Below are 27,791 nucleotides of genomic sequence, written 5' to 3'. Positions count from 1 at the left end.
GAATGTGGCTCAAATGTGTGTCTTTTGGATGGCTACGGATGCCAGTAATGAAGCATTTCTTAAGATGTTTTTATTGTGTGTGTGATTTAAAAGTAATAAAAGTGATAAAACCACCATTAATCTTTTTAAAAGCGCAGTTGTATTTTTTATTTAAAAGTTGGGATCATATTTTGGGTTGTGGCGCTCTGTATCAAAATTCAGCTGTGATATTTGACATGACTTAAGCCCCTTCAGTGATCGTGGATCCACGTTACCGTCATTTGAGTTTATATATTCACATATTCAATTCACGCCCCATTAAAAGAAATTTCTCATAGCGAAGAGTATGAAAAGTTCGAAAATCCAAGCTTATACGCCATGTTTAGCATTCTGATTGTTAGTGATGCTGGGTTTAAATCTATGAGATTATCACAGAACAAAGTAGGTTATAGTAATACTCTTCACGTGTCACGTACTATTTTATTCACGTCACGCGCCTCCTAGAAAGATAGTGTTAAGGACATTGGTATAGGTCTTACATAGCAGTACCACACTTGAGTTCTTTTGAAGCATTAGCTAACGTTTTTCCTCTTTAATAAGTAAAACAAAGGTTAGCGCAGTCTTCATACGTAGGGTAGTAGCATGGGGCAGCTTCGCCAATGTTGCGCCTTCGTCAGCGCCGATTTAATTGATGCTACATGTAGATCTTCCAAGGGAAAGTTATGAGTTAATCGAAGATCTACAACTTTCTCTTTGGTGATCTTTATGCAGCTTCAATAAAATCGGCGCCGGCGAAAGCACAACAGCGGCGAAGCTTCCCCCTGTTATCCTACATAGTTAACCCTTATGTAAACGCCTTAAAAAGATTTTTCTCAATAAGGCGGAATTTACCTTGTGTACCGTCATTATTGACGTAGCATATGTTCATATAAAACGCCGTTGTTAAAAGAATTCAGCAAAATATTGCAATAATTTACTGTCGTTAAGACTTAACAACTACTTTTTTTTGGTTGTTAACTTAACAATAATTTTCGGTAATTAACGACAAAATTTACCGACAAAAATTGTTAAAATTGGTTACAGAATAGCACTTACCGAAAATTATCGTTAACTACCGACATTCGTCGTTAATTCTGTCGTTAAGGAGTTACAGAATCGCACTACTGGTGTTCTTTTACAAAATTTAACGCACTATCCGTTTCATCATAAACGGCGTTTGCATTAGCGTTTTTTGCCGGGTAAACTTTTTTATGAGGATTTATTTGACGTTTGCACTGCGGAATTGAGATTTGAAACCCGGTGGATTTATTAAATCCGGTTAAAGGGCTGTTTACACCATCTATCAATGTCATATGAGCTGCCATTTCTTTCACCCATTCGACATTCTCTATGTTTGTCAAAATTGACGTCATCCATACAACTTTCAATTTGTGCGTTCATACCTGCAAGTGTTATTTTCGTATGACATAACCTAAAAATATAAAAACAGCTGTTTTTGTCATTATTTACATTTATTGTTGAGTTGCAATTTTGCGCAAATTTTAATTTTGGTTGAAGGAAACTGAATTGGTAGAATTGGTGTTTGGAGTTATAGAGGCATTCATGTTTTTGCCACCAAACAATCATTTCAAAGACTGCTTCTTTCGACCAATCGGTCTGAAAATAACATTATAAACGCCATTTATTTACTTTACTGAATATTTAAATATACATACCTTTCCATTTTCTTTTTTAAAAGATTTTGTTTTTCATTTTTTGTTTGAGAATGTCAGAAAACAGCTGATAAATTTATGTTTACATACGAGAATGCCGTATCAAATAGAGCGCTCCCTAAATTAAAAATTTACATATGAGTTGCCAAATCATTTTGATAGATGAAAATTTTCATAGTGGTCACACTATGTGTACAACATTCGCAGGTAGAAAATTTGGCATCTCATACGACATTGATAGATGGTGTAAACAACCCTTAAGTGCAAAAGCGGAGATACAGTGCAAAATAAAAAGCTATGAAAAAAAAATAAATGCCGCGATACGATGCAGTTTTGATATCGCAATACTCTAGACAGACGATCGTGTTTTTGCTGGCATCTGATTGGCTGGCCCGTTGATTTTAACATTTCGGCCAGATTGTTGGCAAGTTTTGCAATTTTCAATCCCGTACATTTTGAATAAATTTCTATGGTAAAGAAAATTTTAACAGTTTTCTGGCTTATAGTACATTTATATGTCAATTCCATTGCTTATATTTCAAATAAATCTTCACAAAGAAGGTTAATACCCCGGTTACACTTAAGCGCATTAACCCAGTGGGTTTGGATTTCAAATGTCAATTTCATAGCGCAAACGTCAAATAAATCCTCTCGAAGTGGGTTAACCCGGCAAAAAACTCTAGTGTAACCGTACTATAACCCTGCAAATGGCTATAATATAAACATGGTCTAACTATTACAAAAAGTGCGGGAACAATGCATATATTCGAATTATATAAATAACGGCGTTTCTTCTTGTTCGTATTGGCTTCGATTAAAAAAATTATTCAACGGTTCGGTGGAGATTACTTGTAAAGTCGCTAAAATTTATTGTTTTCTAACAGATATTGTGAAAAATATAAAATTTAGCCATTCTGTTTCTATTCAGCAAGTTGTTTTTAACAAGGAATCTATACAAATTAAATACGATTTTTGTATTTTTTGTGAAGCGAATCATAGAAAAAACTTCAAAGTGCCGGAAAATATATGACATTTAAATAAATTGAAGAAGAAAACTTTTATAACGTCGTGAGATATTAACCGGAAGCATATCTTAGTATAAAAACTGCGGGAGAATGTTAGGCACTTCACTTGACTAAAAGAAGAAAACCTGTGGCTTAAGATGAGTTTAAGCATTAAGCTCGGATCGGGACCAATTTTTTTTTTCACAGGATAACGAGACCTACCCTGATCACAAATATGTATAACATTTTTTGCTCCAAACCTATTTATGCGATGCTGGAAAATCATTACGTCGGAAATTGTGATAATCAAAGTGTGGTGTTGCAGAAATGACGGAAATTGATTCCAATAAGAAAATTATTTGCTTTTGAACTTTACACTTATTAGAGTTATAATTAAGGATGTGAATCGCAACTCCATGTTGATGCAGATTGAACGTCGAAGACCATTCAAATGTTGGGTAGAAGACAGCATGTAACGACTTTTAAAAACTTGCCTTTTTCAGATCGGAAGGGTGTTAATAAATCATAAATTCGAGAGTTGCTCAGTTTACTAAATGTAAAAAAGTATGGTATTAAGGATAATGTGAAAGCGCGGGATATAGGGGAAATTGAGGAAATGTGAAGTGGAACTCAAACTGAGCTGTGAACATAATTCGTTCACATGTGGGTTATACAATTACTTCTTGAGGAAGTACACATATAAAATTGTTATGGTTAAAATAAACGTATATTGCGTGAGTTTCATCTTGTTGCCGATTTTATGGATAGATCGCGTACGCATTCCCTCGTTAAAGGGAGGTCGCCCGGTCGTCCGTATGGGGTGTGTGGCGCGGGGACCGTTCGAAATGATGAAGCCTTAACTAATTCCAATTAAAACTATCGTACTATTGGATTCGGGAATCGAAAATGTGTGGACAATAATTGAGGTATAATTATTATCATACAACAACTTCATTTTATTTAAATATTTTTTTTATTTATTTATTTTCTTAGGTGGAATTACCGGAAAATCTCATTCAGGTATGTTAAGATAATTTTTAGATACTATATAGTGTTCCACTTCGCCTCTTTTGTACAGTTCCCGTTTCGCTTACACCAACCACATCACATTTTATATGAGAGTTATTCACCACATTTAATACTTTTGCAAATTTTCCTATTTAACCCACTGGTCGTTTAAACGCCAGTAAAAAATGTGCACAAAAATGCAGGTAAAAACAGTAATGGGTACTTTACACGATATGTTTTTTACATATGAGTTGTCACTTTGCATATCGTCACCTGAAATGCGCAAAGGGCATATTTGTAAAAAACGCCAATTACCCATACAAATTTACGGTAGTGGATTTTGCCACTGTCCGTTTTAACGGCACCCGATTCCGAAACATTTTAATTTTTCCAAAAAAAAAAAAAAAATCTGGGGCTAAGTGGGTTAATTATGTATAGGGAAAAGCCATACATGGTGTACGTTCTTATTTACATAGGTGTTGTTATTATCAATACATTCCTGTACACAAAACACAACTCCTAGTTTAAATGTTTACAGTTTGCGCAGAAGGGATCACATTTCTGCTCATGCGCACAATTTCTTAGGAGTACCTTTTAAAGTTTTTATCCAACAACGTGTTGTGTCTATTCTTTATAAATCGATATGTGCTTGGATCTGCCAGTATTACTTCGGGAGCTACTTTCGTTTTCAAGATCTAATTTTTTATATATTACTAGCGGACCCGGCGAACTCCGTCTCGCTAATAATGAATAAAATTTCATACAAAAACTCAGTTTTCGATTTTTCCAATTTCCGACTTTTCCAGAGAGATTTTCCAAAAATTTCTTCCGTAAAGACCTTCTCCTCGAAAATACGAATAACTGACAAAAAATTTTACAGAAATCGGCCTAGCCGTTCTCCTTTTATGAATTACTATACATTTTTTACACCATTTTTATATATATAGATTGACAAAATATGAATATAAACATGGTATAAGTAAAGAGGTAGATTTAAATGAAAAAAATCTATAGAACCCTTGTTTTTCTTGAATTCCTAAAACTTCAAAATAAAAGCAACAAGTCATTCGTGTGTCAACCTCCGAAAGGGAAAGAACGTAGAAAAGCGAACAACCGATAGCGTCTAAAAATTTTCTAGAAGCGTCACATAAAGTAATTTGATTTTCAGATTACTTTGGCAGGGGAAATTGCCTTAAACGCCGTTTTTTTGGATTTTTGGAGTTGGTCCATCATTTTTCATCTAAACTTCAACACTTTTGTCATCTATAATTGCTGAATTTCATCTTTCATCAAAACATCAAAAATTTTCCATCATCAATAACCTCAAATTCATCTTTCATCAAACTTCAATTGGTTTTCATCTATAATTACTAAACAACACCATCTCAAAAACAAGAAAAAGCTTTCTGGCTAATTTGGAGATTCCTAATTTGGATTGAAGTCTACAGTGGATTTTTTGTGAAAAATGCCGGGGGATCCAGGAGATCCTCCACCTACAAGGGACAAAGGTGGGGGAAAGAACATTAGTGCGGTGAAAGTGTCAGTTAAGAGAGGTTCGGGTCGTGAGAGAACGTCGGGCAAGTCAAAAGAATTAAAATTGGATGCTGAGTCTGGATTAGTCAAGGACATGGTAGGTGAGAATAGTGCAAATAATAGCATATTTAATGCAATGCTGCAAGCTAATAATAATCGTGAAAGTAATATTGAAATGAATAACAATAATAATGAATCGATAGCTAGTAATGCATTTCCCGATGGAAATGCAACTACTGATGCTACCCCGGTATCTGAAGTTAAAAAAGATAAATTATACTATGACGACTCGCATGGCGGTCCATATATGGTGTATGTAGATACTTTGCTTAAAAATAACGTTAGACAACCGTTAAATCTTGTCGATTTATCGCGTCATGTCACTTTCCTAGAGATTAAAGATGTAATATGCGTTACTAAGATTGGTTTTGGAAGAGGAAAAATTGTCTTCAAAAATGCTACGGCGGCTAATGTGTTTGTTGACGATGCTAGAATAGCCTCGGCCGGCTATGAACCAAAGATCTTGCCACACTTTTTATCAAAGTGGGGACTAGTATATCCTGTAGATGCAAATATCTCTACAGAAGAATTTGAACAATTTATATTTAGTCCAGTGGACATTTTAAAAATTGAAAGGGTTATGAGAAAAGAAGGTGATGATCTCATTAAAACTAAACGTATAAAAATCCTATTTAAAGGACTGAATATACCTACTGAAATCTCTGTATATAATTTTGCCAAATTAAATGTGCATCCTTTCATACCTTTCTCCCAATGCTACAGATGTTATAGATATAACCACTTTGCGAAACACTGTAAGCAAAAAACGCCTACATGTTCAACGTGTTTCACCAAACATGAGGCAGAGGTACAGTGCAGTGAGGACAAAATTATTTGTTCAAACTGCCATAGTGACCATGTGCCAACATCTAGAAACTGCCCAGCTAGGACTAAAGCATTTAATATCAAAAGAATTATGACATTGGAAAATCTTTCCATTAGTGAAACCAAAAATAAATATCCAGCTATTTTTAGTAACAGATTCTATCTATTAGACCAAGATATCGACCAGGGTTTCCCAGTACTTAAGACAAATAAAGTCACTGAGAAAACCAATAAATCAGCACCTATAAATGCTAACGAATCTGCTAGATTCATCCATAACATACAATCATATGCGAAAATGACTAAAAATAATAAAAACAGAATAAGAGAAGAGGAAAATTCAAAGAAATTGCAACAGCTTCATCGTGAAGCGCTGGCAGAAGGGGATTATTATGAATCACCTAACGGCACAGCATTGCAAAATCTTGAGAAAAATAAGATCTCAGAGTTTGAAAAAGTTATGAATAACATAACACAAACTATAAACAGTTTTATGGCCACTGCCACCAAAGTAGATAGAGAAGAAGTTAATTTTATTAACAAATTAAGAGATGAAATAAATATCGGTAGAAATCAGTTAGATTTAGAAAATATAAAGAAAGGAATAACAGATAATAATAATACTTATATTAATAATAACAAATCATAATAAATAATAATGAAGTTGCTACAATATAATATCCAAAGCGTTTGTAATCAAAATAATAAGAATCTTTTAGAGTTGTATTTACAACATAATTCAATTGATGTAGCTTTAATAACCGAAACATGGCTTCGGGATAATTCGACGTCAAACGTCTGTAACTATAATTTTGCTTTTAAAAATCGCCCGGATGGATATGGAGGAGTGGGCATCTATGTTAGAAGAGGAATTCAATTTACTTTATTAAAAATTGATATCGATATGGAAGTTGTGGGAATAAAAACACTTAACTTAAGGAATAATTACATTTTTGTTGTGGTATATATTCCACCTAATACTCCAAGAGACCGTTTTAACACTATAGTGAATAACCTTTTTAGTTTTTTTGAAAATGTAACAATGCCAATATTAATAGTCGGTGACTTTAATGCTAGGTCGACATCATGGGGGGATTCGGTGACTGATTCACATGGCACAGCCCTTGGTGAAGCAGCTACTGAAAGCAATTTTTTTGTGTTAATAATGGCCAACCAACTTTTCAGATACAGGATAGACATTCATCAGTACTCGATCTTACTTTTGCGAAGAATTTGGAGGCAATGCCTTTGTGGAAGGTTAGTTCCACAAAACTTACAAATAGTAATCATTTACCTATAATCATTGATCTACAAACAGACCCACAACCACCAAAGGGATCTAAAATAATTCGAAGAAAAGCTGTATTCGAGGAAATAAGAAATATGGATGTGGGCACATCCATTCAAGATTTCAATAGTAAAATCCATAGCATTGTTAATAACAACACAATAACAATTGACTCCAGAAATAGATATGTACCTAAAAGATGGTGGAATGAAGAAGTCCAGAAACTGTTCAGATTAAGACAAGCAACAAAAGCAAAGTATTTTAAAACTAGAACCCTTGAAGACCTTCGGGAATACCAAAAAGCTGTAGATACTCTGAGCGCCAAAATTAAAGAACTTAAAGAGTCAAACTTTTCCAATACACTAGAGGAACTATCCTCTAGTCCTTCTCCCAAAACTTTCTGGAAATCAATGAGAAATATAAGAAAGTATAAACAACCCAAGAGCGTGAACCACTCCTGGGATGAAGAACAAAAAAGGGAGTACCTGGAATTCGTTGCTTCTTCATCGAATTCTAATGAACAGGATCACGGGACGACTTTCTCGGAAGAAAATAGCTCCACAATGACACCATCTGAAGTTTCCTTGGATGAGTCAGATGATCAAATATTGCAAGAGGTAGAAGATCAGATACAAAACATATCAATTTTTGACGTGGAAGAGGTTCAAGAGTCTACAGACTCACCTCTTACTCAGATAACAGTGTTACCGCAATCACCGTCTTCTGTACAACATAACGGAGGGAATACTTTAATAACTAAGCCTGTTTTTTCATTTGAATATTTCAAAAGATTTCTTCAATCAAGGAGCTCAGCTTCAGCCCCCGGACTGGATATGATTTCCTATGATTATATCAAAAATTTAATATTCTTTAATATTATACATGAAATATGGAAAAAGGGAGAAATCCCGGATGATTGGAGAGACGTTAAAGTGTCTCCAATACCAAAACCTGGTAAAGATCTGACAAGAGTCGAGAACTATAGACCTATCTCGCTTTTGTCTGTACCTTTAAAGTGTTTAGAGGCTATGCTAAAAGATATAATTCAAAAGCATATGGAGTGTAAAAACCTGTTTCCGGAAAGATCTTATGCCTTCCGCCCAGGCCGCTCAACCTCTATGTGTATAAATGATCTAATCAATAACATACATGCGTTAAAATCTAGAGGAAATCATGTTTTAGGTCTATGTGTTGATGTGGAAAAGGCGTACGATTGTGTACAAGTTGCCTTTTTGAGGAATCAAATGGAAAAACTTGAAGTAGACAGATCGGTGGTTTCATGGGTAACGGATTTCCTCCACAGGAGGAATCTCGTCCTGGGAACCCACAAAGTATCCATAAGTGGCGGATTGGCTCAGGGGAGCGCCCTGAGTCCCATTCTTTTTAATACATATACGATTCCCTTACATGACATAGTTTCAGCAAACTGTTTATTATATCAATTTGCTGATGATTTTTTCCTGGTAATATATCATCCTGATTTTATAACAGCAAAAGCTATATTGCAAGATAAAGTCTCTGAGTTCTCAAATCGATGCAGAAATTTGAATTTAAAATTTAACCTAAATAAGACCACAGTGGTTCATTTTAATAGAAGGCCAAGACAAATAAATCTGACGTATGACAATATAGAAATCCAACAAGTAAGTAATATTAAATATTTAGGGTTTTATGTCGCATCTAACAATTCGGCTAAAGACCATGTACAGAACACCTTAAAAGAAGTGGAAAAAAGAAACAAATTTATAAATATTTTGGGAGGTTGTAGTTACGGGTTAAACCCAGAAAAATCACTGTTACTGTTCAGGACTTGCATCAGGTCTAAAATCGAGTATGCATCGGCTGCTTTGGCTAATGCAGACAAAGGGTCTATCAACAAGATCAAAACGTATGTAAACTCTTGCCTAAGAAAATCTTTGGGAACGATAAGATCTACACCAGTTGAATGTTTATATCACTTAGCTTCTGAGCTCCCACCTAAGCACAGGTTATACTTATCAGCTGCGAAGGAGATTGTCAAGGCTTGTGCCTACAAACTTCCCATAATGAATACGTTTAGAAATCTGACTCGGCCCATTAACACTGGCATGTATAAGACTTATATTAGATTCAAAAATGTGATCGATGCTGTTGGTCATACATCTCCAATAAGTCCAAATAATCATAACATTTTAATCTGTGAAAATTTTTTTAAGGGTATAACCTCAAAAAAGGCGAATGTGCCAGTATCAATTATAAAACAACTCTTCGAAGAAAAAATAACCACACTTAGAAACAAACAATTTGAAATTATTTTTACAGACGGTTCCGTGTCCCCAGGTTTTACGGGGTCGGCTTTCATACACGAAAGTCAAGGGACAGTTTTTTCCTATTATTGTTATAAAGATATGAGTTCAATGTCGGCCGAGTTAATAGCTTTGGTAAAGGCTTTGGAATATGCGATTAATAATGATTTACGCAAAGTAGCAATTTTGACAGATAGTTTGAGCGGGCTTTTGGCTATTAAAAATAACAAGAAAGGTAATTATTTGGTAGATAAGATCGTACGGTTGTCTAACGAATTTACGGGAGAGATTGAATTTCATTTCATCCCAGGACATGCGGGAATAAGGCTTAATGAAACAGTTGATCAGGCGGCTAAGAGAGCCAGTGAATTCGGTACTCAACTCGAAATGCCCTTGACTATATCTGACGCAGTTATTCAAATTACACAAGAATTATGGTCCGCTTGGTCAGCAGAATATACAGACCGTGGCGAGTCCAGTTCGTCTCACTACTTTGCTATCTTTCCTGATACCTTGAAACGCCCATGGTTCCACAATACCTCAGCCAGTCCGACAGAGATTAAACAAATCAACAGAATCCTGACAAACCATGCTTTTTGTAAAGCTACACTTGAAAGAATGAAAGCAGCCCCTTCAGCATTATGCGAAGAATGTAATTTGGAAGAAAATGTTGATCATATACTATTTCAATGTCAGAAGTTTTCACAAGAAAGGAGCTTACATCCGATCATTCAAAATTCAAGATCCACAGTGGAGTTCATTAGCAGATATGGAATTGAAAAAACCCCTGTTTTAACAAAGTTCCTGAATAAGATTGAATTTAAACTTTAAATAGTTTTTTTGCTTGTTGTGGCGATATAGCGGCCAAAAAACACCAAAGGAGTATTCACTCCTTCGCAGGGTGACAACTTTAAACTCAAAAAAAAAAAAAAAAAAAAAAAGCAACAAGTGGGTTTGTTTACAATGCATTTTTTGAGCATTTTATAAAAAACGCGAAAAATGAATGAAGAGTTAAGTTTTCTCCACATAATCGAGTTGTGAATATGATAAACTGATTGTTTCAATGCAAATCTCGCCAATTTCTTCCATACAAATGGTCTAAAAACAATTTTAAAAATCATTGAATTCGATTGTTTTTAAAATTGTTTGGCATATTATTCAAACACCACACACACATACACAGTTTGTTTATATTGTTTTGAAGTTTTAGGCATACTCGAATGAAAAAATTTAAATTGCCATAAAGCTTTGGCTAACCTTTCTTATTAAACCATGAATATAAATAAATATCTGTTTCTTGCGACACTTGTTAAATTTTCTGCATTTCGAAATTCCGTCCATTGTTGAATATTTTGAAGCCAGGACATCTCTTGTCTTCCTCTGCTGCGTTTACCTTTTATTTTGGCTTGTAGAATTCTTTGCAGGATACGGTATTTTGGGTTTCGCATTATGTGTGATATGAAATTTTTCTCCTTTTTATGTGATCGAAGAGTTCTCTTGTTTTGTTTAATCTTCGTAGAACTTCGTCATTTGATATGTGAGCTATCCACGGTATTTTAAGAATTCTTCGATATATCCACATTTCGAAGGCTTCTAAGCGCTTGACATCTATTGCTTTTAAAGTGCCTACTTCCATAATAATAATAAATAAATGAATAAATAAATAAATACATAAATAAAATACAATTGGAACAATATACAATAGACGTTTACTTATAACCAATTCTTACATATAAAGCAATTATGTATTAGGACACTCAGCCCACAGATGACATACAGAATTAATTTTTCGTAGATGAGTTCCATATATCATTAAGGATTCCTCATTTAAAAATCAGCGCTCTACAGTTGCGCTAAAGCGAGTAAATCGATCTACAAAATTTGACAATTCGTGTGAGAAGAATAAAAATTTTTACAAAAACTGGGGGTAAATTGAATTCTAACTCATGTCTTTCTAAGATCAGGGGTTTAATTCTGTTTCTATGAAAATGTGAAATGAAAACTTTTATAAAGGAGAAAACTGTCAAATGAAAAAAATTATAAAGGAAGTATTTTCATTAATTTTCTCGTTTAGAGTTAAGCTTGATGATCGGAAACTATTTGCAAGTGAAAAAGGAAAGCCAAGTTCTCGAACTTACAAATTCACTGATGGTAAAGCAGATCTTCAGACGTATCGACTATGTAATGTCTTCTCTGTCCTAGAACTTTTCGTTTTTCAAATGCAAATGTGTTTTATACATTTACGCGGATATTTGGCCGCTGAAATGTATTTTCTTCACGACAAACGCTTTTTTATTTCAAATTTTCATAAAACAAGAATACAACCCCTGGTCAATGAGACTTACCCCCTGTTTTTGTAGCAAATTTTTTTTCGTTCGTGTGTAGTCCCTGTCCACACTAGCGTGAATTTCATTAAAAAATGTCGTAAAATTAGGCGTTCTTAATTCGAATTCCCCACTACAGCAATTTTATGATTTTACTCTACTATGGGAGTCGATCTAGAGACTCATAATTTCAAGCAATTTTTTCAATGAAATCACTCTAGTATGGATCGGGACATATTCGTAATAATTTAGGTATCTATAGCTCAGCGTCACATTTATTTTTGAGCTCGAGTCGTCATAAAATGGGGAAGAGTTCTTTGTTTCAATACAAAGAACTAAGGCAACTGATTAGTCCAAGTGGCGATGGACGAAAGTAGTCTTCTCTGCTCTTCCATAACTAAAGTAAATTTTAACTACACCAACTCATGGCACCAACTTTAATAACTTGTTGTTTTTAAAATTTGAAAACAACAAATCTGTGAAGAAAGTCCCAATTTACATTGGGCGAGTTTACTTGCGGCAATTGTCAATTTGTAGGAGAAAGAGGTGAGGCATATGGTAACCCTTTGCCTCTCAGCACCCTCTCTCACCTACAAACTGACAATTGCCGCAAGTAAACTCGCCTAATGTAAATTGGGACAAATTGAAGAAATTTTCTTCCAGTTGGAACATCGGCCTACTCCTTCTCGTACCTTCGCTTTGAAAATACAAAAAAAAACTACTCTTTAAGTATAGTTCTCGCTTCGCTTTAAAAATTTCCCACAGGCATTTTATTATTACAATGATTTTTTTGTTTAATTTCGGCTGTCTAAAGGACGCAAATGTTCCCAAAAGCACTACAGCTACTAAAGGTTTTTATCTGCTCACTAAATGCTTGTATTCGATTTCCAGCCTAGACATAAGGTATGTCTGGTTACTTTCCCAGCAAGGATTGTCAGCAAGAACTTTCTCAGAGAGTAAGGAATTTTTATTCTCTTTTGCTAGAAATCTGTAAATTTTTTTTTTTACTTAAGTAAACAGACACCTTCCCAGCAAGCAATCAGCTGACTTGCCAAAACAGAACAATTTGTCCGCCAATGAGGAAATCAAAGGAAGCAAAAATTTTGTATTTTATTAAAAGTTAAAAAAAGAAAATGACCCAAAAAAGGATTTGTCCCACTTTGTAATTTTGTTCTCCAAAAAAGTAATACAATTAGGCTTGCTATTTCCACAATAAAATTGTTTTTAATTTTCACAAACATAAATCAACGAAAAAATAAAAACAGATGTTTGATTGTTTTTAAGAAGAAGAGTTGCTAGAAGAAATTTGTCCAGCAAGAATTTGCAAAGAACTAAGAACTGTCATGTCTCTCTCGAATCGCTCTCTTTTGCTGACTTTTTGTGTTAATAGACGACTTCCAGCAACAATTGGTACAAATTGTTACAAATTTTAGGATAACCAGACAGACTTATTATCTGATTGAGGTCTTGTCGTGTCAGATCGTATTTTATTAGATGCTGCTTTGTTCCTCGGATCTATAGGTAACTTCTAAAACGTTCGTTTCTTGCCTACGTCGTCGTTGGAGTCGAGCTTAATGACCGATGATATTTTGCAAGTGAAAAAGGGAATCCGAATATTTTAATCCACACAAACACCATTATGTGACCGGTTTCGCCGTTGGTAGCGGCTCTTCAGACATATCGGTTGTGGAGTGCCTTCTTTTGCAAATGCGATTCGTTTTTACAGTTGTGGATATTTTTCCACTCAACCTGTATGGCTTCCAACACTTAGCACAGCCTTTGGAATTTATAGTTACTGTAATTTATTTCGAAGAACCTCATTACAGTTGTCTACAATTTAACCTTGTTTGTATCGGATCTGATTTTGATATAAATACCCAAAATCTTCCAAATATGCATAATGGAGTTATATCAAAATCCGATAAGATTTTCACAAATTATTCTGGGATTCGTTTTTAACCACAAAAACCAAGTGGCCTTTAGAGGGCATAAATTGAATACTCTCCCAGTAATCTGAAACTTTTACCACTGTCTAAATAAAGAACTAATTCCTAATTTCTTAATTTTTTAGTGTTTATTAATAGCTTAATTTGAGATAATTTTTAACATAAAACAGAAAAGCTCTATATTTTTTTGCATCATTTACAAAATTTTTTGTTGAGCAATCACCTGGACATCTACCTTGAATATTGTATTATGTTCTTCGGTTTATGAATATATACGCCGCCGATGTAGTTTTTTTAACGAAGTAAACAAACGCACTATGCATCGCATCGGTTTATCAACTATTGTGAATAATTCATATGATGCAAGGTTGCTTGCTTTGTGTTGTGTATACTCATGGAAATACTGCTTTGTTTGGTAGCGTTGCAGTAATTTTTTCCTATTTTCACTAATTAATCGCAATGCTGTTAGAAATGGTAAAATTACCGTGAGTTCTATTAAATATTTGTAAATTTACAATTATTTTATTATTTATATCTTTCATAGTAAAAACAAATGGACTGAAGAGCAAAAGAAACTGGTAATAGATATTCGTTTAAGGTATCATAAGGAATTCGCTGCAAAGAAGCTGTCGAGAAACGCATTATGGAAACGTATAATGCAGGAGATCAAAGAAATCGATGATACCTTTCCATTTTCCAGCACTGAAAGTAGAAACTGTTTTCGAAAACTATTGTTCTATTACAAGCAATTAAAAACACAGAAGAACTCTTCAGATTGGGAGTTTTTTGAAACATTTGATGGAATCCTTGGTGACGAGTTTATAGATTTGGATAACGATGATGCATTGATTACACCTGATACATGTCCTACGATGGGTACTATGGGAAAAATAAAACAAGAACCGCCGGAAAACGATGAATTTGTGATGATTGATGATACCGTGGATTTGGATGATAAATATAAAAAATGGACTAGGGAAAGAAGAATGTTAGTCATTCAAACTCGCATAAAATGTCAGCCAAATTTACATGCAAAGAAAGTCGGAAATCTTCAAACATGGGAACATATACTATTGGAAATCAAGAAAACTGATCATAACTTTCCATTTTCTAAAGAAGAAATTTCAAAATTCTTTAACAACATATTGGTTACATATAGACGCATCAAAAGCCGGCAAAATTCTGGTCGTCGATTCAAAACAAGATGGGAATATTTCGATATGATTGATAATGCTTTTGGCAATCGTCATAATGATAGTGTCATGGATGCGACCTGTATTCAACAGCCATCAGTGGAATATTCAATTGATGAATCGGCAAGTTCAAGTGATGAATCTACATCCAATGTTTTGGATATAATAAAGACAGAGCCTGAAGAATATGTACAACATAAACCATTGGAAAAATATACGACGAGAAATAAACGAGAAGAAACTGCAGCGTTTGCAGAAAATCTAGAAGCGCAGACAAAGAAAACACGGAATCGTGATGAAAACGAGTTTAAAGATTTGGACAACGATTCCTGTGAAACTTCAATGGACGAATCAAACGATTCAATCGATGCATTATTAGAACATTTGAGAAATGCAGATTCTGATAAATGTCCTCCGGAAAGAAAAATTAAACAAGAGTGGGCGGAAAACGATGAAATTTTGAGGGAAGATACTTCGTATATGGATGATAAAAAATGGAGTTATGAAAGAAAAAAGTTAGTCATTGAAACTCGCTTAAAGTATCAGCCAGAAATAGAGGCAAAGTTAATAAGTAGTCATAAAACGTGGGATTACATACTACTGGACATTAAACAAATTGACAGTGGTTTTCCGTTTTCCAAAAGACAAATTGCAAGATTTTTTTACAACATACTGGTTACGTATAAACGCATCAAAAACCGGAAAAATACTCTTGGTCAAGTCAAAACAAACTGGGAATTCTTTGATATGATGGATCATGTTTTTGGCGATCGTCATGATAATGACTTGGACGCAAATTCTATTTTGCAGGAATCGTTGGAATATCCATGTGATGAATCTGCAGGTTCAGATGATGAATCTGAGTCCTATGGTTTAGATATAAAAAAGGCAGAGCCTAAAGAATCTGTACAACACTTAGTCTTGCAAAAATCCAAATTGGAGAAAGAAACCAATGAATCATTTGTAGAAAATCCAGCAGTGCAGTCAGAGAAGAAATGGAATCATGAACGAAAAATGCTGGTCTTAAAAGTTCGTTTAAAATATCAGCCACAATTTGTTGCCAAGAAATTGGCAGGAGGCACACTATGGAAACAAATAATGCAGGATATCAAGCAAATCGACAAATCGTTCCCTTTTGGTATATATGAAGTTGAAAGATGTTTTTGTAACATGATGATGTCATACAAGAGAATAAAAAAACGTCAACAACAAACTGGAAATGTGACTACAGCATGGCTATATTTTGGTATGATGGATAAGGTGTTTGGCAGGAAAAGTAGTAATGTTTCGGAGCAGTCCAATGAAAATTCAAGTGAAGATGAATCTGAGGCGGGGAAGGAATCTAATGGTTCATTATATATAGAAAGAGAAGCTCAAGCGAATGAAGAAGAAAATGATGTTGAATCTAATTTTTCCGACCATATAAAGAGAGAGCCCAATACAAATGTAGAAAATGACACAGCAAAAACAGATAAAAAATGGACACCAGAGCAAAAAATGCTATTGCTTAAAGTTCGTTTAAGACATCAGACAAATTGGGTTGACGGAAAAAAAACCAAGGAGGTCAGCTGTTGGCAACAGATAATGAATGAAATCAAGGAAATCGACGAGTCTTTTCCTTTCGACAAATATGAAATTGAAAGATGTTTTATAAATTTAATGATAACATATAGACGAATAAAAAAATCTGGTAGAGAGGCCATCACATCATGGGAATATTTCGATGTGATAGATGAGATTTTTGGCCATGAAGATTATATAACGCAACCTAAAAGCGGCGGTGGGGAAGACGACGAAGATGATGGCGATCATGATGATCAAAGTTCAACACACGAAGAGCAAACCAAAGGGGAATTTGAGGCCTACTATTTCAACGAAGAAGAAAAAGAGAAGCGGTGGACCCATCAAAGAAAAAAACTATTCCTAGATGCTCGATTGAGGCATCAACCAGATTTTTTGAAAAACAAGAGAACTGGCAAAATCTGGGATAAGATTTTACAGGAAATCAAAGAGGTGGATGAGGATTTTCCATTTAACAAAGCTGATTGCAAACAACTTTACTTTAAAATGATATCCACATATCGACGTATAAAAACACGTTACGGAACAAATGCTGGAGCCACTACCAAATGGGAATTCTTCAATGCAATCGATAAGGTTTACGGTGGGCGCTATAAGACTCTGCCGGCCAATGATAATACAAATGATGGTTCCCTGATGTCAGATAATGATACCACACAAATATCAGAGTTTGGTAATAATCCAGCTGAAGAAGAAAATAGTAACAAGTGGACCCACGAAAGAAGGCAGCTAGTCTTACAGGCTCGATTAAAGCATCATACAATTTCGAGGTCAAAGTTAAAAAAACATATGATGTGGATGAATATAATGGCAGAAATCAAAAGTAGCGATCCGAAATTTCCGTTTTGTATGGAGGAAGTTAAAAAATGTTTCAATAATTTGTTGACAACATACAGACGAACCAAACAGCGACACAAAGAATCTGGTGAGGTTAAATCAAGTTGGGAATTTTTCGACGAAATGGATGAGGTCCTGGGTAGTGGCAGTAACACGCCATGTCACAGGTTTGAAAATGGTGAGGAAACCATTGGAGAAGATATTTTAAATTATGACACATTAATGTGTGAGACCATAATGGATGTAGAAGATGAAGACGATGATTTTTCTTCTCATTTTGAAAATACTACCAACAAAACAAGCAAAAGAAAACAAAACACTTTTCTGGGCTTTTTGAAGGAGGAGGAGAACCAATTCCCGGAATCAAACAGCAAAAGAATGAAGGAAGATAATGAGCTAGGAAATTTGGCGGGGGATGAGGAGCCGGAGCAATCAAACGAGGAGGAAGAAAATTCAGTAGATGAAGCAGAAGAAAAGCTAGAATCAAAACCATTTGAAACATTACTTAAAATTGAAACAGAAAGGTTAGCCGTGGAAAAAGCCAAATTGGTAGAATTGCAAAAAATCAGTAACTTTTTGGAAAAACTTGTTGAAAAAACATAATGAGAAATGTTTAACATTTATGTAAATAAATTTTTACTACTGTTTTAGAAATAGTTGATGAAAATAAAAAAAAACTGTTATTAAATCTAATATCTCAGGGTATAAAATTAGTTGGCTGTTTCTATAATGGGCTTTATCAGAACTTCTAGCTGATTAACCTACTTCATGTTTTTATAACAATGTTTCTTTTATTTTATTATAGTAATGTTTCTTTTATCTTATCATTTATTTAAAAATATTATTTATAATTATCGCTCATTTTCAGGGACTATAAGACAGCGTGGATTTTTTAAAGAATATTTTTTCAGGGACTAGGTATGAGACAGCGTGGATTTTTTAAAGAATATTTTTTCAGGGACTAGGTATGTGACAGCGTGCATTTTTTAATGAATATTTTTTCTGGGACTATGGGACAGCGTGGACTTTTAAAGAATATTTTTTCAGGCACTATGGGACAGCATGGATTCTTTTAAGAATATATTTTTAGGGACTATAAGACAACGTGGATTTTTTAAAGAATATTTTTAGGGACTATAAGACAGCGTAGATTTTTTAAAGAATATTTTTAGGGACTATAAGACAGCGTGGATTTTTTAAAGAATATTTTTAGGGACTATAAAACAGCGTGGATTTTTTAAAGAATATTTTTAGGGACTATAAGACAGTGTGGATTTTTTAAAGAATATTTTTAGGGACTATAAGACAGCGTGGATTTTTTAAAGAATATTTTTAGGGACTATAAGACAGCGTAGATTTTTTAAAGAATATTTTTAGGGACTATAAGACAGTGTGGATTTTTTAAAGAATATTTTTAGGGACTATAAAACAGCGTGGATTTTTTAAAGAATATTTTTAGGGACTATAAGACAGCGTGGATTTTTTAAAGAATATTTTTAGGGACTATAAGACAGCGTGGATTTTTTAAAGAATATTTTTAGGGACTATAAGACAGCGTGGATTTTTTAAAGAATATTTTTAGGGACTATAAGACAGCGTGGATTTTTTAAAGAATATTTTTAGGGACTATAAGACAGCGTGGATTTTTTAAAGAATATTTTTAGGGACTATAAGACAGCGTGGATTTTTTAAAGAATATTTTTAGGGACTATAAGACAGCGTGGATTTTTTAAAGAATATTTTTAGGGACTATAAAACAGCGTGGATTTTTTAAAGAATATTTTTAGGGACTATAAGACAGTGTGGATTTTTTAAAGAATATTTTTAGGGACTATAAGACAGCGTGGATTTTTTAAAGAATATTTTTAGGGACTATAAAACAGCGTGGATTTTTTAAAGAATATTTTTAGGGACTATAAGACAGCGTGGATTTTTTAAAGAATATTTTTAGGGACTATAAGACAACGTGGATTTTTTAAAGAATATTTTTAGGGACTATACAGCGTAGATTTTTTAAAGAATATTTTTAGGGACTATAAGACAGCGTGGATTTTTTAAAGAATATTTTTAGGGACTATAAAACAGCGTGGATTTTTTAAAGAATATTTTTAGGGACTATAAGACAGTGTGGATTTTTTAAAGAATATTTTTAGGGACTATAAGACAGCGTGGATTTTTTAAAGAATATTTTTAGGGACTATAAGACAGCGTAGATTTTTTAAAGAATATTTTTAGGGACTATAAGACAGTGTGGATTTTTTAAAGAATATTTTTAGGGACTATAAAACAGCGTGGATTTTTTAAAGAATATTTTTAGGGACTATAAGACAGCGTGGATTTTTTAAAGAATATTTTTAGGGACTATAAGACAGCGTGGATTTTTTAAAGAATATTTTTAGGGACTATAAGACAGCGTGGATTTTTTAAAGAATATTTTTAGGGACTATAAGACAGCGTGGATTTTTTAAAGAATATTTTTAGGGACTATAAGACAGCGTGGATTTTTTAAAGAATATTTTTAGGGACTATAAGACAGCGTGGATTTTTTAAAGAATATTTTTAGGGAATATAAGACAGCGTGGATTTTTTAAAGAATATTTTTAGGGACTATAAGACAGCGTGGATTTTTTAAAGAATATTTTTAGGGACTATAAGACAGCGTGGATTTTTTAAAGAATATTTTTAGGGACTATAAGACAGCGTGGATTTTTTAAAGAATATTTTTAGGGACTATAAGACAGCGTGGATTTTTTAAAGAATATTTTTAGGGACTATAAGACAGCGTGGATTTTTTAAAGAATATTTTTAGGGACTATAAGACAGCGTGGATTTTTTAAAGAATATTTTTAGGGACTATAAGACAGCGTGGATTTTTTAAAGAATATTTTTAGGGACTATAAGACAGCGTGGATTTTTTAAAGAATATTTTTTTAATGAGGGATAGCGTGGATTTTTTAAAGAATATTTTTCAGGGACTATTAGACAGCGTAGATTTTTTAAAGAATATTTTTCAGTGACTATTAGTCAGCGTGGTTTTTTTAAAAAATATTTTTAGGGACTATAAGACAGCGTGGATTTTTTAAAAAATATTTTTAGGGACTATAAGACAGCGTGGATTTTTTAAAAAATATTTTTAGGGACTATAAGACAGCGTGGATTTTTTAAAAAATATTTTTAGGGACTATAAGACAGCGTGGATTTTTTAAAAAATATTTTTAGGGACTATAAGACAGCGTGGATTTTTTAAAAAATATTTTTAGGGACTATAAGAAAGCGTGGATTTTTTAAAAAATATTTTTAGGGACTATAAGACAGCGTGGATTTTTTAAAAAATATTTTTAGGGACTATAAGAAAGCGTGGATGTTTTAAAAAATATTTTTTGGGACTATAAGACAGCGTGGATTTTTTAAAAAATATTTTTAGGGACTATAAGACAGCGTGGATTTTTTAAAAAATATTTTTAGGGACTATAAGACAGCGTGGATTTTTTAAAAAATATTTTTAGGGACTATAAGACAGCGTGGATTTTTTAAAAAATATTTTTAGGGACTATAAGACAGCGTGGATTTTTTAAAAAATATTTTTAGGGACTATAAGACAGCGTGGATTTTTTAAAAAAATATTTTTAGGGACTATAAGACAGCGTGGATTTTTTAAAAAATATTTTTAGGGACTATAAGACAGCGTGGATTTTTTAAAAAATATTTTTAGGGACTATAAGACAGCGTGGATTTTTTAAAAAAAATATTTTTAGGGACTATAAGACAGCGTGGATTTTTTAAAAAATATTTTTAGGGACTATAAGACAGCGTGGATTTTTTAAAAAACATTTTTAGGGACTATAAGACAGCGTGGATTTTTTAAAAAATATTTTTAGGGACTATAAGACAGCGTGGATTTTTTAAAAAAAATATTTTTAGGGACTATAAGGCAGCGTGGATTTTTTAAAAAAAATATTTTTAGGGACTATTAGACAGCGTGGATTTTTTAAAGAATATTTTTCAGGGACTATTAGACAGCGTGGATTTTTTAAAGAATATTTTTCAGGGACTATTAGACAGCGTGGATTTTTTAAAGAATATTTTTCAGGGACTATTAGACAGCGTGGATTTTTTAAAGAATATTTTTCAGGGACTATTAGACAGCGTGGATTTTTTAAAGAATATTTTTCAGGGACTATTAGACAGCGTGGATTTTTTAAAGAATATTTTTCAGGGACTATTAGACAGCGTGGATTTTTTAAAGAATATTTTTCAGGGACTATTAGACAGCTTGGATTTTTTAAAAAATATTTTTAGGGACTATAAGACAGCGTGGATTTTTTAAAAAATATTTTTAGGGACTATAAGACAGCGTGGATTTTTTAAAAAATATTTTTAGGGACTATAAGACAGCGTGGATTTTTTAAAAAATATTTTTAGGGACTATAAGACAGCGTGGATTTTTTAAAAAATATTTTTAGGGACTATAAGACAGCGTGGATTTTTTAAAAAATATTTTAGGGACTATAAGACAGCGTGGATTTTTTAAAAAATATTTTTAGGGACTATAAGACAGCGTGGATTTTTTAAAAAATATTTTTAGGGACTATAAGACAGCGTGGATTTTTTAAAAAATATTTTTAGGGACTATAAGACAGCGTGGATTTTTTAAAAAATATTTTTAGGGACTATAAGAAAGCGTGGATTTTTTAAAAAATATTTTTAGGGACTATAAGACAGCGTGGATTTTTTAAAAAATATTTTTAGGGACTATAAGACAGCGTGGATTTTTTAAAAAATATTTTTAGGGACTATAAGACAACGTGGATTTTTTAAAAAATATTTTTAGGGACTATAAGACAGCGTGGATTTTTTAAAAAATATTTTTAGGGACTATAAGACAACGCGGATTTTTTAAAAAATATTTTTAGGGACTATAAGACAGCGTGGATTTTTTAAAAAATATTTTTAGGGACTATAAGACAGCGTGGATTTTTTAAAAAATATTTTTAGGGACTATAAGACAGCGTGGATTTTTTAAAAAATATTTTTAGGGACTATAAGACAGCGTGGATTTTTTAAAAATTATTTTTAGGGACTATAAGACAGCATGGATTTTTTAAAAAAATATTTTTAGGGACTATAAGACAGCGTGGATTTTTTAAAAAATATTTTTAGGGACTATAAGACAGCGTGGATTTTTTAAAAAAATATTTTTAGGGACTATAAGACAGCGTGGATTTTTTAAAAAATATTTTTTGGGACTATAAGACAGCGTGGATTTTTTAAAAAATATTTTTTGGGACTATAAGACAGCGTGGATTTTTTAAAAAATATTTTTAGCGACTATAAGACAGCGTGGATTTTTTAAAAAATATTTTTAGCGACTATAAAACAGCGTGGATTTTTTAAAAAATATTTTTAGCGACTATAAGACAGCGTGGATTTTTTAAAAAATATTTTTAGCGACTATAAGACAGCGTGGATTTTTTAAAAAATATTTTTAGGGACTATAAGACAGCGTGGATTTTTTAAAAAATATTTTTAGGGACTATAAGACAGCGTGGATTTTTTAAAAAATATTTTTAGGGACTATAAGACAGCGTGGATTTTTTAAAGAATATTTTTCAGGGACTATTAGACAGCGTGGTTTTTTTAAAGAATATTTTTCATGGACTATTAGACATCGTGGATTTTTTAAAGAATATTTTTCAGGGACTATTAGACAGCGTGGATTTTTTAAAGAATATTTTTCAGGGACTATTAGACAGCGTGGATTTTTAAAGAATATTTTTCAGGGACTGTTAGACAGCGAGGATTTTTTAAAGAATATTTTTCAGGGACTATTAGACAGCGTGGATTTTTTAAAGAATATTTTTCAGGGACTATTAGACAGCGAGGATTTTTTAAAGAATATTTTTCAGGGACTATTAGACAGCGAGGATTTTTTAAAGAATATTTTTCAGGGACTATTAGGCAGCGTGGATTTTTTAAAGAATATTTTTCAGGGACTATTAGGCAGCGTGGATTTTTTAAAGAATATTTTTCGGGACTATGAGACAGCGTTGATTTTTAAAGAATATTTTTCGGGACTATGAGACAGCGTTGATTTTTAAAGAATATTTTTAAGGGGCTATGAGACAGCGTTGATTTTTAAAGAATATTTTTAAGGGGCTAGGTATAAGACAGCGTGGATTTTTTAAAGAATATTTTTAAGGGGCTAGGTATAAGACAGCGTGGATTTTTTAAAGAATATTATTTTAGGGACTATAAGACAGCGTGGATTTTTTAAAGAATATTATTTTAGGGACTATAAGACAGCGTGGATTTTTTAAAGAATATTATTTTAGGGACTATAAGACAGCGTGGATTTTTTAAAGAATATTATTTTAGGGACTATAAGACAGCGTGGATTTTTTAAAGAATATTATTTTAGGGACTATAAGACAGCGTGGATTTTTTAAAGAATATTATTTTAGGGACTATAAGACAGCGTGGATTTTTTAAAGAATATTATTTTAGGGACTATGAGAAAGCGTGGATTTCTTAAAGAAAAATTTTTCAGGGACTATGAAACAGCGTAGATTTTTTAAAGAATATTTTTCTAGGGAGTATGAGACAGTGTGGATTTTTAAAGAATATTTTTTCAGGGAATATGAGACAGCGTGAAATTTTACAGAATATTTTTTCAGGGACTATGAGAGAACGCGGATTTTTTAAAGAATATTTTTTTCAGGGACTGTGAACCAGTGTCGATTATTTAAAGAATATTTTTTCTGGGACTATGTGACAGCGAGGATTTTCTAAAGAATATAGAATCGCAGTCGCTGGCCGGTGTTGTTTGATTCTGGATCAAGTCGGTATCGATTTTATGACTAATTGCAATAAAGAATAGAATTGAAAACAACTGGATTTACTAAATCAACTACAATGTAAATTTACTATAATACGATTCAAAACCAAAATAGTTTCGTACACTTTTCAAAAAAAAAAAAAAAAAAAAAAAACTATGTATTTTGAATAATTATTTACATATATTATGAATTTTAATAATCTCCACATGGCTCTCATCTTGTTATTTTCAATATTCTAACAGGTGTTGTACGATCCCAATATAAATAGCTTTTCTCCAAAGGCACTATGGGTTCTTCAGATACAACGAAATGCAAAGAGTCTGAAATAAAACGAATTATTCTAAACAAAACTCCACTAACATTTCCACAATTTTCTCACTCACCCAGTTTCTTGAGGAAACCATTTAAAGTATGTTCATTTCGTACAGTTGCTGCCAAATACATTTCCACCTGATTATTTCTGAGTTTAAACGCAAAATCTATGGCAAATGAGAGGTCATCGAAACAGCTATCATCATAAACAACATCGGCAGCTAACAAAATTTCCGGACATAAATCCACAACTTCTTCGCATTCATTTATACAATTCCAAGATATTACAGAACATTGAAGTATTTGTTCATTCCATGAATATTTTCCATTAGAATTCAGAAGGTGGGCATCAGGAAAATTGCGTTCAACACTTTCACACATTAACTCCACACATTGAGGGCTCCCATCACTTATCATCAGCTGCTGAGGTTGGCACATTTTAAATAAAATAAATCCACATAGACCAGTACCAGCTCCCAACTCTAAAATCCTTCTATTCCTTACTATGTCTGGATGACGGAGTATAAAATCAGACAATGCCAATGATGCCTGCCAACTGCAGAGTCCAGTGGTACCTTCAGCCACAAAACTTTTCGATTCTCGTAATGTGAAATGAGTCTGCTCATCCAATAGATAATGTTTGAAGGCATATTTTTGGGTACTATCTTCAGCTACACGCAGTTGGACATCACAGTAACTTTCATAGACTGCATCGTGGACCTCAGAGGTAGTTTGTTCTAAAAATGCAATAAGTTTTTTGAGGAAATTTAATTGGTAGGCAATTTTTATGGGTAGTTTTTGATTTAGAGGTGAATTGTAGGTGGCGTCTATTAAGTCCTTTTGTTCATCCCATGTCATATCTTTAGGAAAGGTCTGGAAATTGAAATAAACTTGCGATTTTAATCATATTTGAAAATTGACGATTTCCATTCCAAATCTTACCTCCCATACTATGCAATGCAAGGGATAACAGCATAGATATTGCTTTTGTATGCTCCTGAGAAAGGTTTCAAAATCTGTGGAATTATGTTCGGACATTTCTTTTTATATAAAATAGATTAATAGTTTTCTAAATTATTGTAAATAAAAGCCAAGTTTAGAAAGTAAACAAATGGCCCAACACATGTAACCAAAAAGAAAACAAAAAACATATGATAGCTGCTTCTTCTTTCTTGTCTTGAATGAGATGAAGGCCGTATTGCACTACATTCACAATAGCATAAGAACAGTTTTCAAAATGGTATGACTTTAAATATAAATTAAATAAAATTAATTTAATATAGACTAAAATTAACCAGAAATAACCTGGGAACAACTTTAATTTAGTAAACACTTACCGATTGTTCCGGAGGTATGGTGATCACGGTTATATCACCCGGTTCTGCTGAACCGATTATTACAAAGTGGATATAGTTGGAAAGCTTATGGAAATACCTATCCATAGAGGTGGATCTGCCGTTGTAGTGTTTTTTTTACCTCTCCAGCTTCAAACTTCCAAGCAGAAGCGACGGGATTAGCAAATGAGCGTGATGAGCTTCATCGAACAAACTTATTTACTTATTTATTTATTTACTTATTTATCGGAAGAGTTGTAACACTGAAGCCGGGAAAATTCAATTATGGGCAATGGTTCAGTCACTCTCAAACCCTGGGAAGATGAAAGTTAGAACCTCTATCACGTTTCGGCACGTTGCACCGGCGGAATCGAAGAGACAGTGTGCAGAGCATCCTGGAAGTGGCAGTGCGAGAAGACGAGTACTACGTCACATTGGGTCTGTTCCGTCGCAGGGGATTAACACAATTTACAGTGGATGAAGTAGCAAATGTCATTAGGAACTCTAAATCATCCATTCACATCGCCCCGAAGTCTGAAAATGGACCGATGGTGAATCGAGCAGACTGATTTCGCCTTTGTCGCCCGAAGCAAAGACTCATAAGCCCAGCTTTCAGTTGCCTATCATGGATTTCGTTCGTAGGAAGCACAGATCAACAAAAGCGCTGCACGCCACAACCACACATATTATTCGATGACTCAACCAGAACAAGTCGTGCGATAGGACAGTGTTGGTGGCGCACGACTTATCTAAAGTCTTTGATACTGTCAAGAACTCCACGCTGTTTGAGGACATTGAGCAGACTACCCACCGGTCAATTTTTAAACGTTGGGTAATTAGTTATATATGTGGATGCCAGTCGTAGAAACAACAAGACCAAAGCCCGCAGATTGAAACAGGGAGTTCCCCGTGGTGGGTTACATCTCCGAAACGGTTTAACCTCTTCCTCTTCTGTATTCCACCCATCTCGACGGCGGATGATTTATTGTCGTCTTGACGTCTGGTGTTTTCCCTGATGTCAATTGTGAAAGGTTAAACTCCAATTGGAAATATCCGCCACCACATGGACTGCGGAGGTGGGCGGTGAGCTGAGTGGTAGCAGAATTCCGACCAAGAATTACCGCAAGATTGTAAGGGTCACATTCGACAGCATGTCCATGTCGTCCGCGCTTGCCGCAGCAATCTGCGAGAGATTGAGATGTAGGCACAAGACCCTCAAATCCCTATCCAGCAGCACTTGAGCGAAAAAGCCTTGTTGACCACATATAACGTGATGGGTCGGTGTATGGTAAGCCATGCGGCGCCAATGTGGTCCGCGAATATGTGCAAGTGCGCAGCGATGGAAAAATATTCAAACGTGTCCTAAGAACTGCAACAGGATGCCTCTTAATGTCTTCAGTGGACCATCTACATGAGGAGACAACGATTTTTCCGCTACAGCAACACAATGGCATGATCTCGTTGCAGTACTTGATCGGGTGTTAGCGTGAGAGCCATCCTAATTACATCTTACAACTATAGTGTGAATTGGTTTCTCAGAGAACATATCGTCGGTGTCATGCTTAAGTGTTCCATACGCCATTTTTGACATTTTGAGATAAAGGTACCTTACAAAGTTTTGAACCATGCCCTTTTTGATTTTTTGGTCGGTTTTTCTCTATCTCTTATAGTTTCTGAGATATTCAGATGCCAGTATGTTCCATATCCGCTTTGTGACCCAAAAAATCTTGTCGT

General features: G+C 33.8%; 3 protein-coding genes across 5 annotated transcripts; 2 read left to right on the top strand and 1 right to left on the bottom strand.

Annotated features, from left to right (window-relative positions):
* The first annotated feature begins 4,808 nt into the window (after positions 1-4,808).
* On the top strand, positions 4,809-14,099 carry LOC141398405 (uncharacterized). The gene is made up of 3 exons (XM_073975690.1): positions 4,809-4,855; positions 5,100-5,779; positions 14,090-14,099. Exons 2-3 carry the CDS (start codon positions 5,169-5,171, stop codon positions 14,097-14,099), a joined length of 621 nt encoding a protein of 206 aa, XP_073831791.1. The 5' UTR covers positions 4,809-4,855; positions 5,100-5,168.
* LOC141398721 (uncharacterized) lies at positions 7,513-18,268 on the top strand. Of its 2 annotated transcripts, none has more exons than XM_073976314.1 (3): positions 7,513-10,642; positions 14,090-14,449; positions 14,509-18,268. In XM_073976314.1, the coding sequence occupies exons 2-3, from the start codon at positions 14,424-14,426 to the stop codon at positions 18,176-18,178; spliced, it is 3,696 nt and encodes a 1,231-aa protein (XP_073832415.1). In that variant the 5' UTR covers positions 7,513-10,642; positions 14,090-14,423; the 3' UTR covers positions 18,179-18,268. The 2 variants fall into 2 exon arrangements, with proteins under 2 accessions (XP_073832415.1, XP_073832416.1); XM_073976315.1 differs by having other exon boundaries at positions 7,518-10,642; positions 14,090-14,438.
* Positions 18,269-24,469: 6,201 nt separating this feature from the next.
* LOC141396974 (protein-lysine N-methyltransferase EEF2KMT) lies at positions 24,470-25,879 on the bottom strand. Of its 2 annotated transcripts, XM_073972722.1 has the most exons (3): positions 25,666-25,879; positions 24,795-25,596; positions 24,470-24,731 (listed from the first exon to the last, which is right to left on the bottom strand). In XM_073972722.1, the coding sequence occupies exons 1-3, from the start codon at positions 25,759-25,761 to the stop codon at positions 24,625-24,627; spliced, it is 1,005 nt and encodes a 334-aa protein (XP_073828823.1). In that variant the 5' UTR covers positions 25,762-25,879; the 3' UTR covers positions 24,470-24,624. The 2 variants fall into 2 exon arrangements, with proteins under 2 accessions (XP_073828823.1, XP_073828824.1); XM_073972723.1 differs by lacking the exon at positions 24,470-24,731 and having other exon boundaries at positions 24,787-25,596; positions 25,666-25,839.
* Positions 25,880-27,791: the final 1,912 nt, after the last annotated feature.

The sequence above is a fragment of the Musca autumnalis genome, unplaced genomic scaffold (genome assembly GCF_047663935.1).
Source record: "Musca autumnalis isolate F117 unplaced genomic scaffold, ASM4766393v1 scaffold_3, whole genome shotgun sequence".
Lineage (NCBI taxonomy): Eukaryota > Metazoa > Arthropoda > Insecta > Diptera > Muscidae > Musca > Musca autumnalis.
The sequence above is the reverse complement of the archived record's forward strand: the minus strand, read 5'-3'. Positions and strand labels throughout refer to the sequence as shown.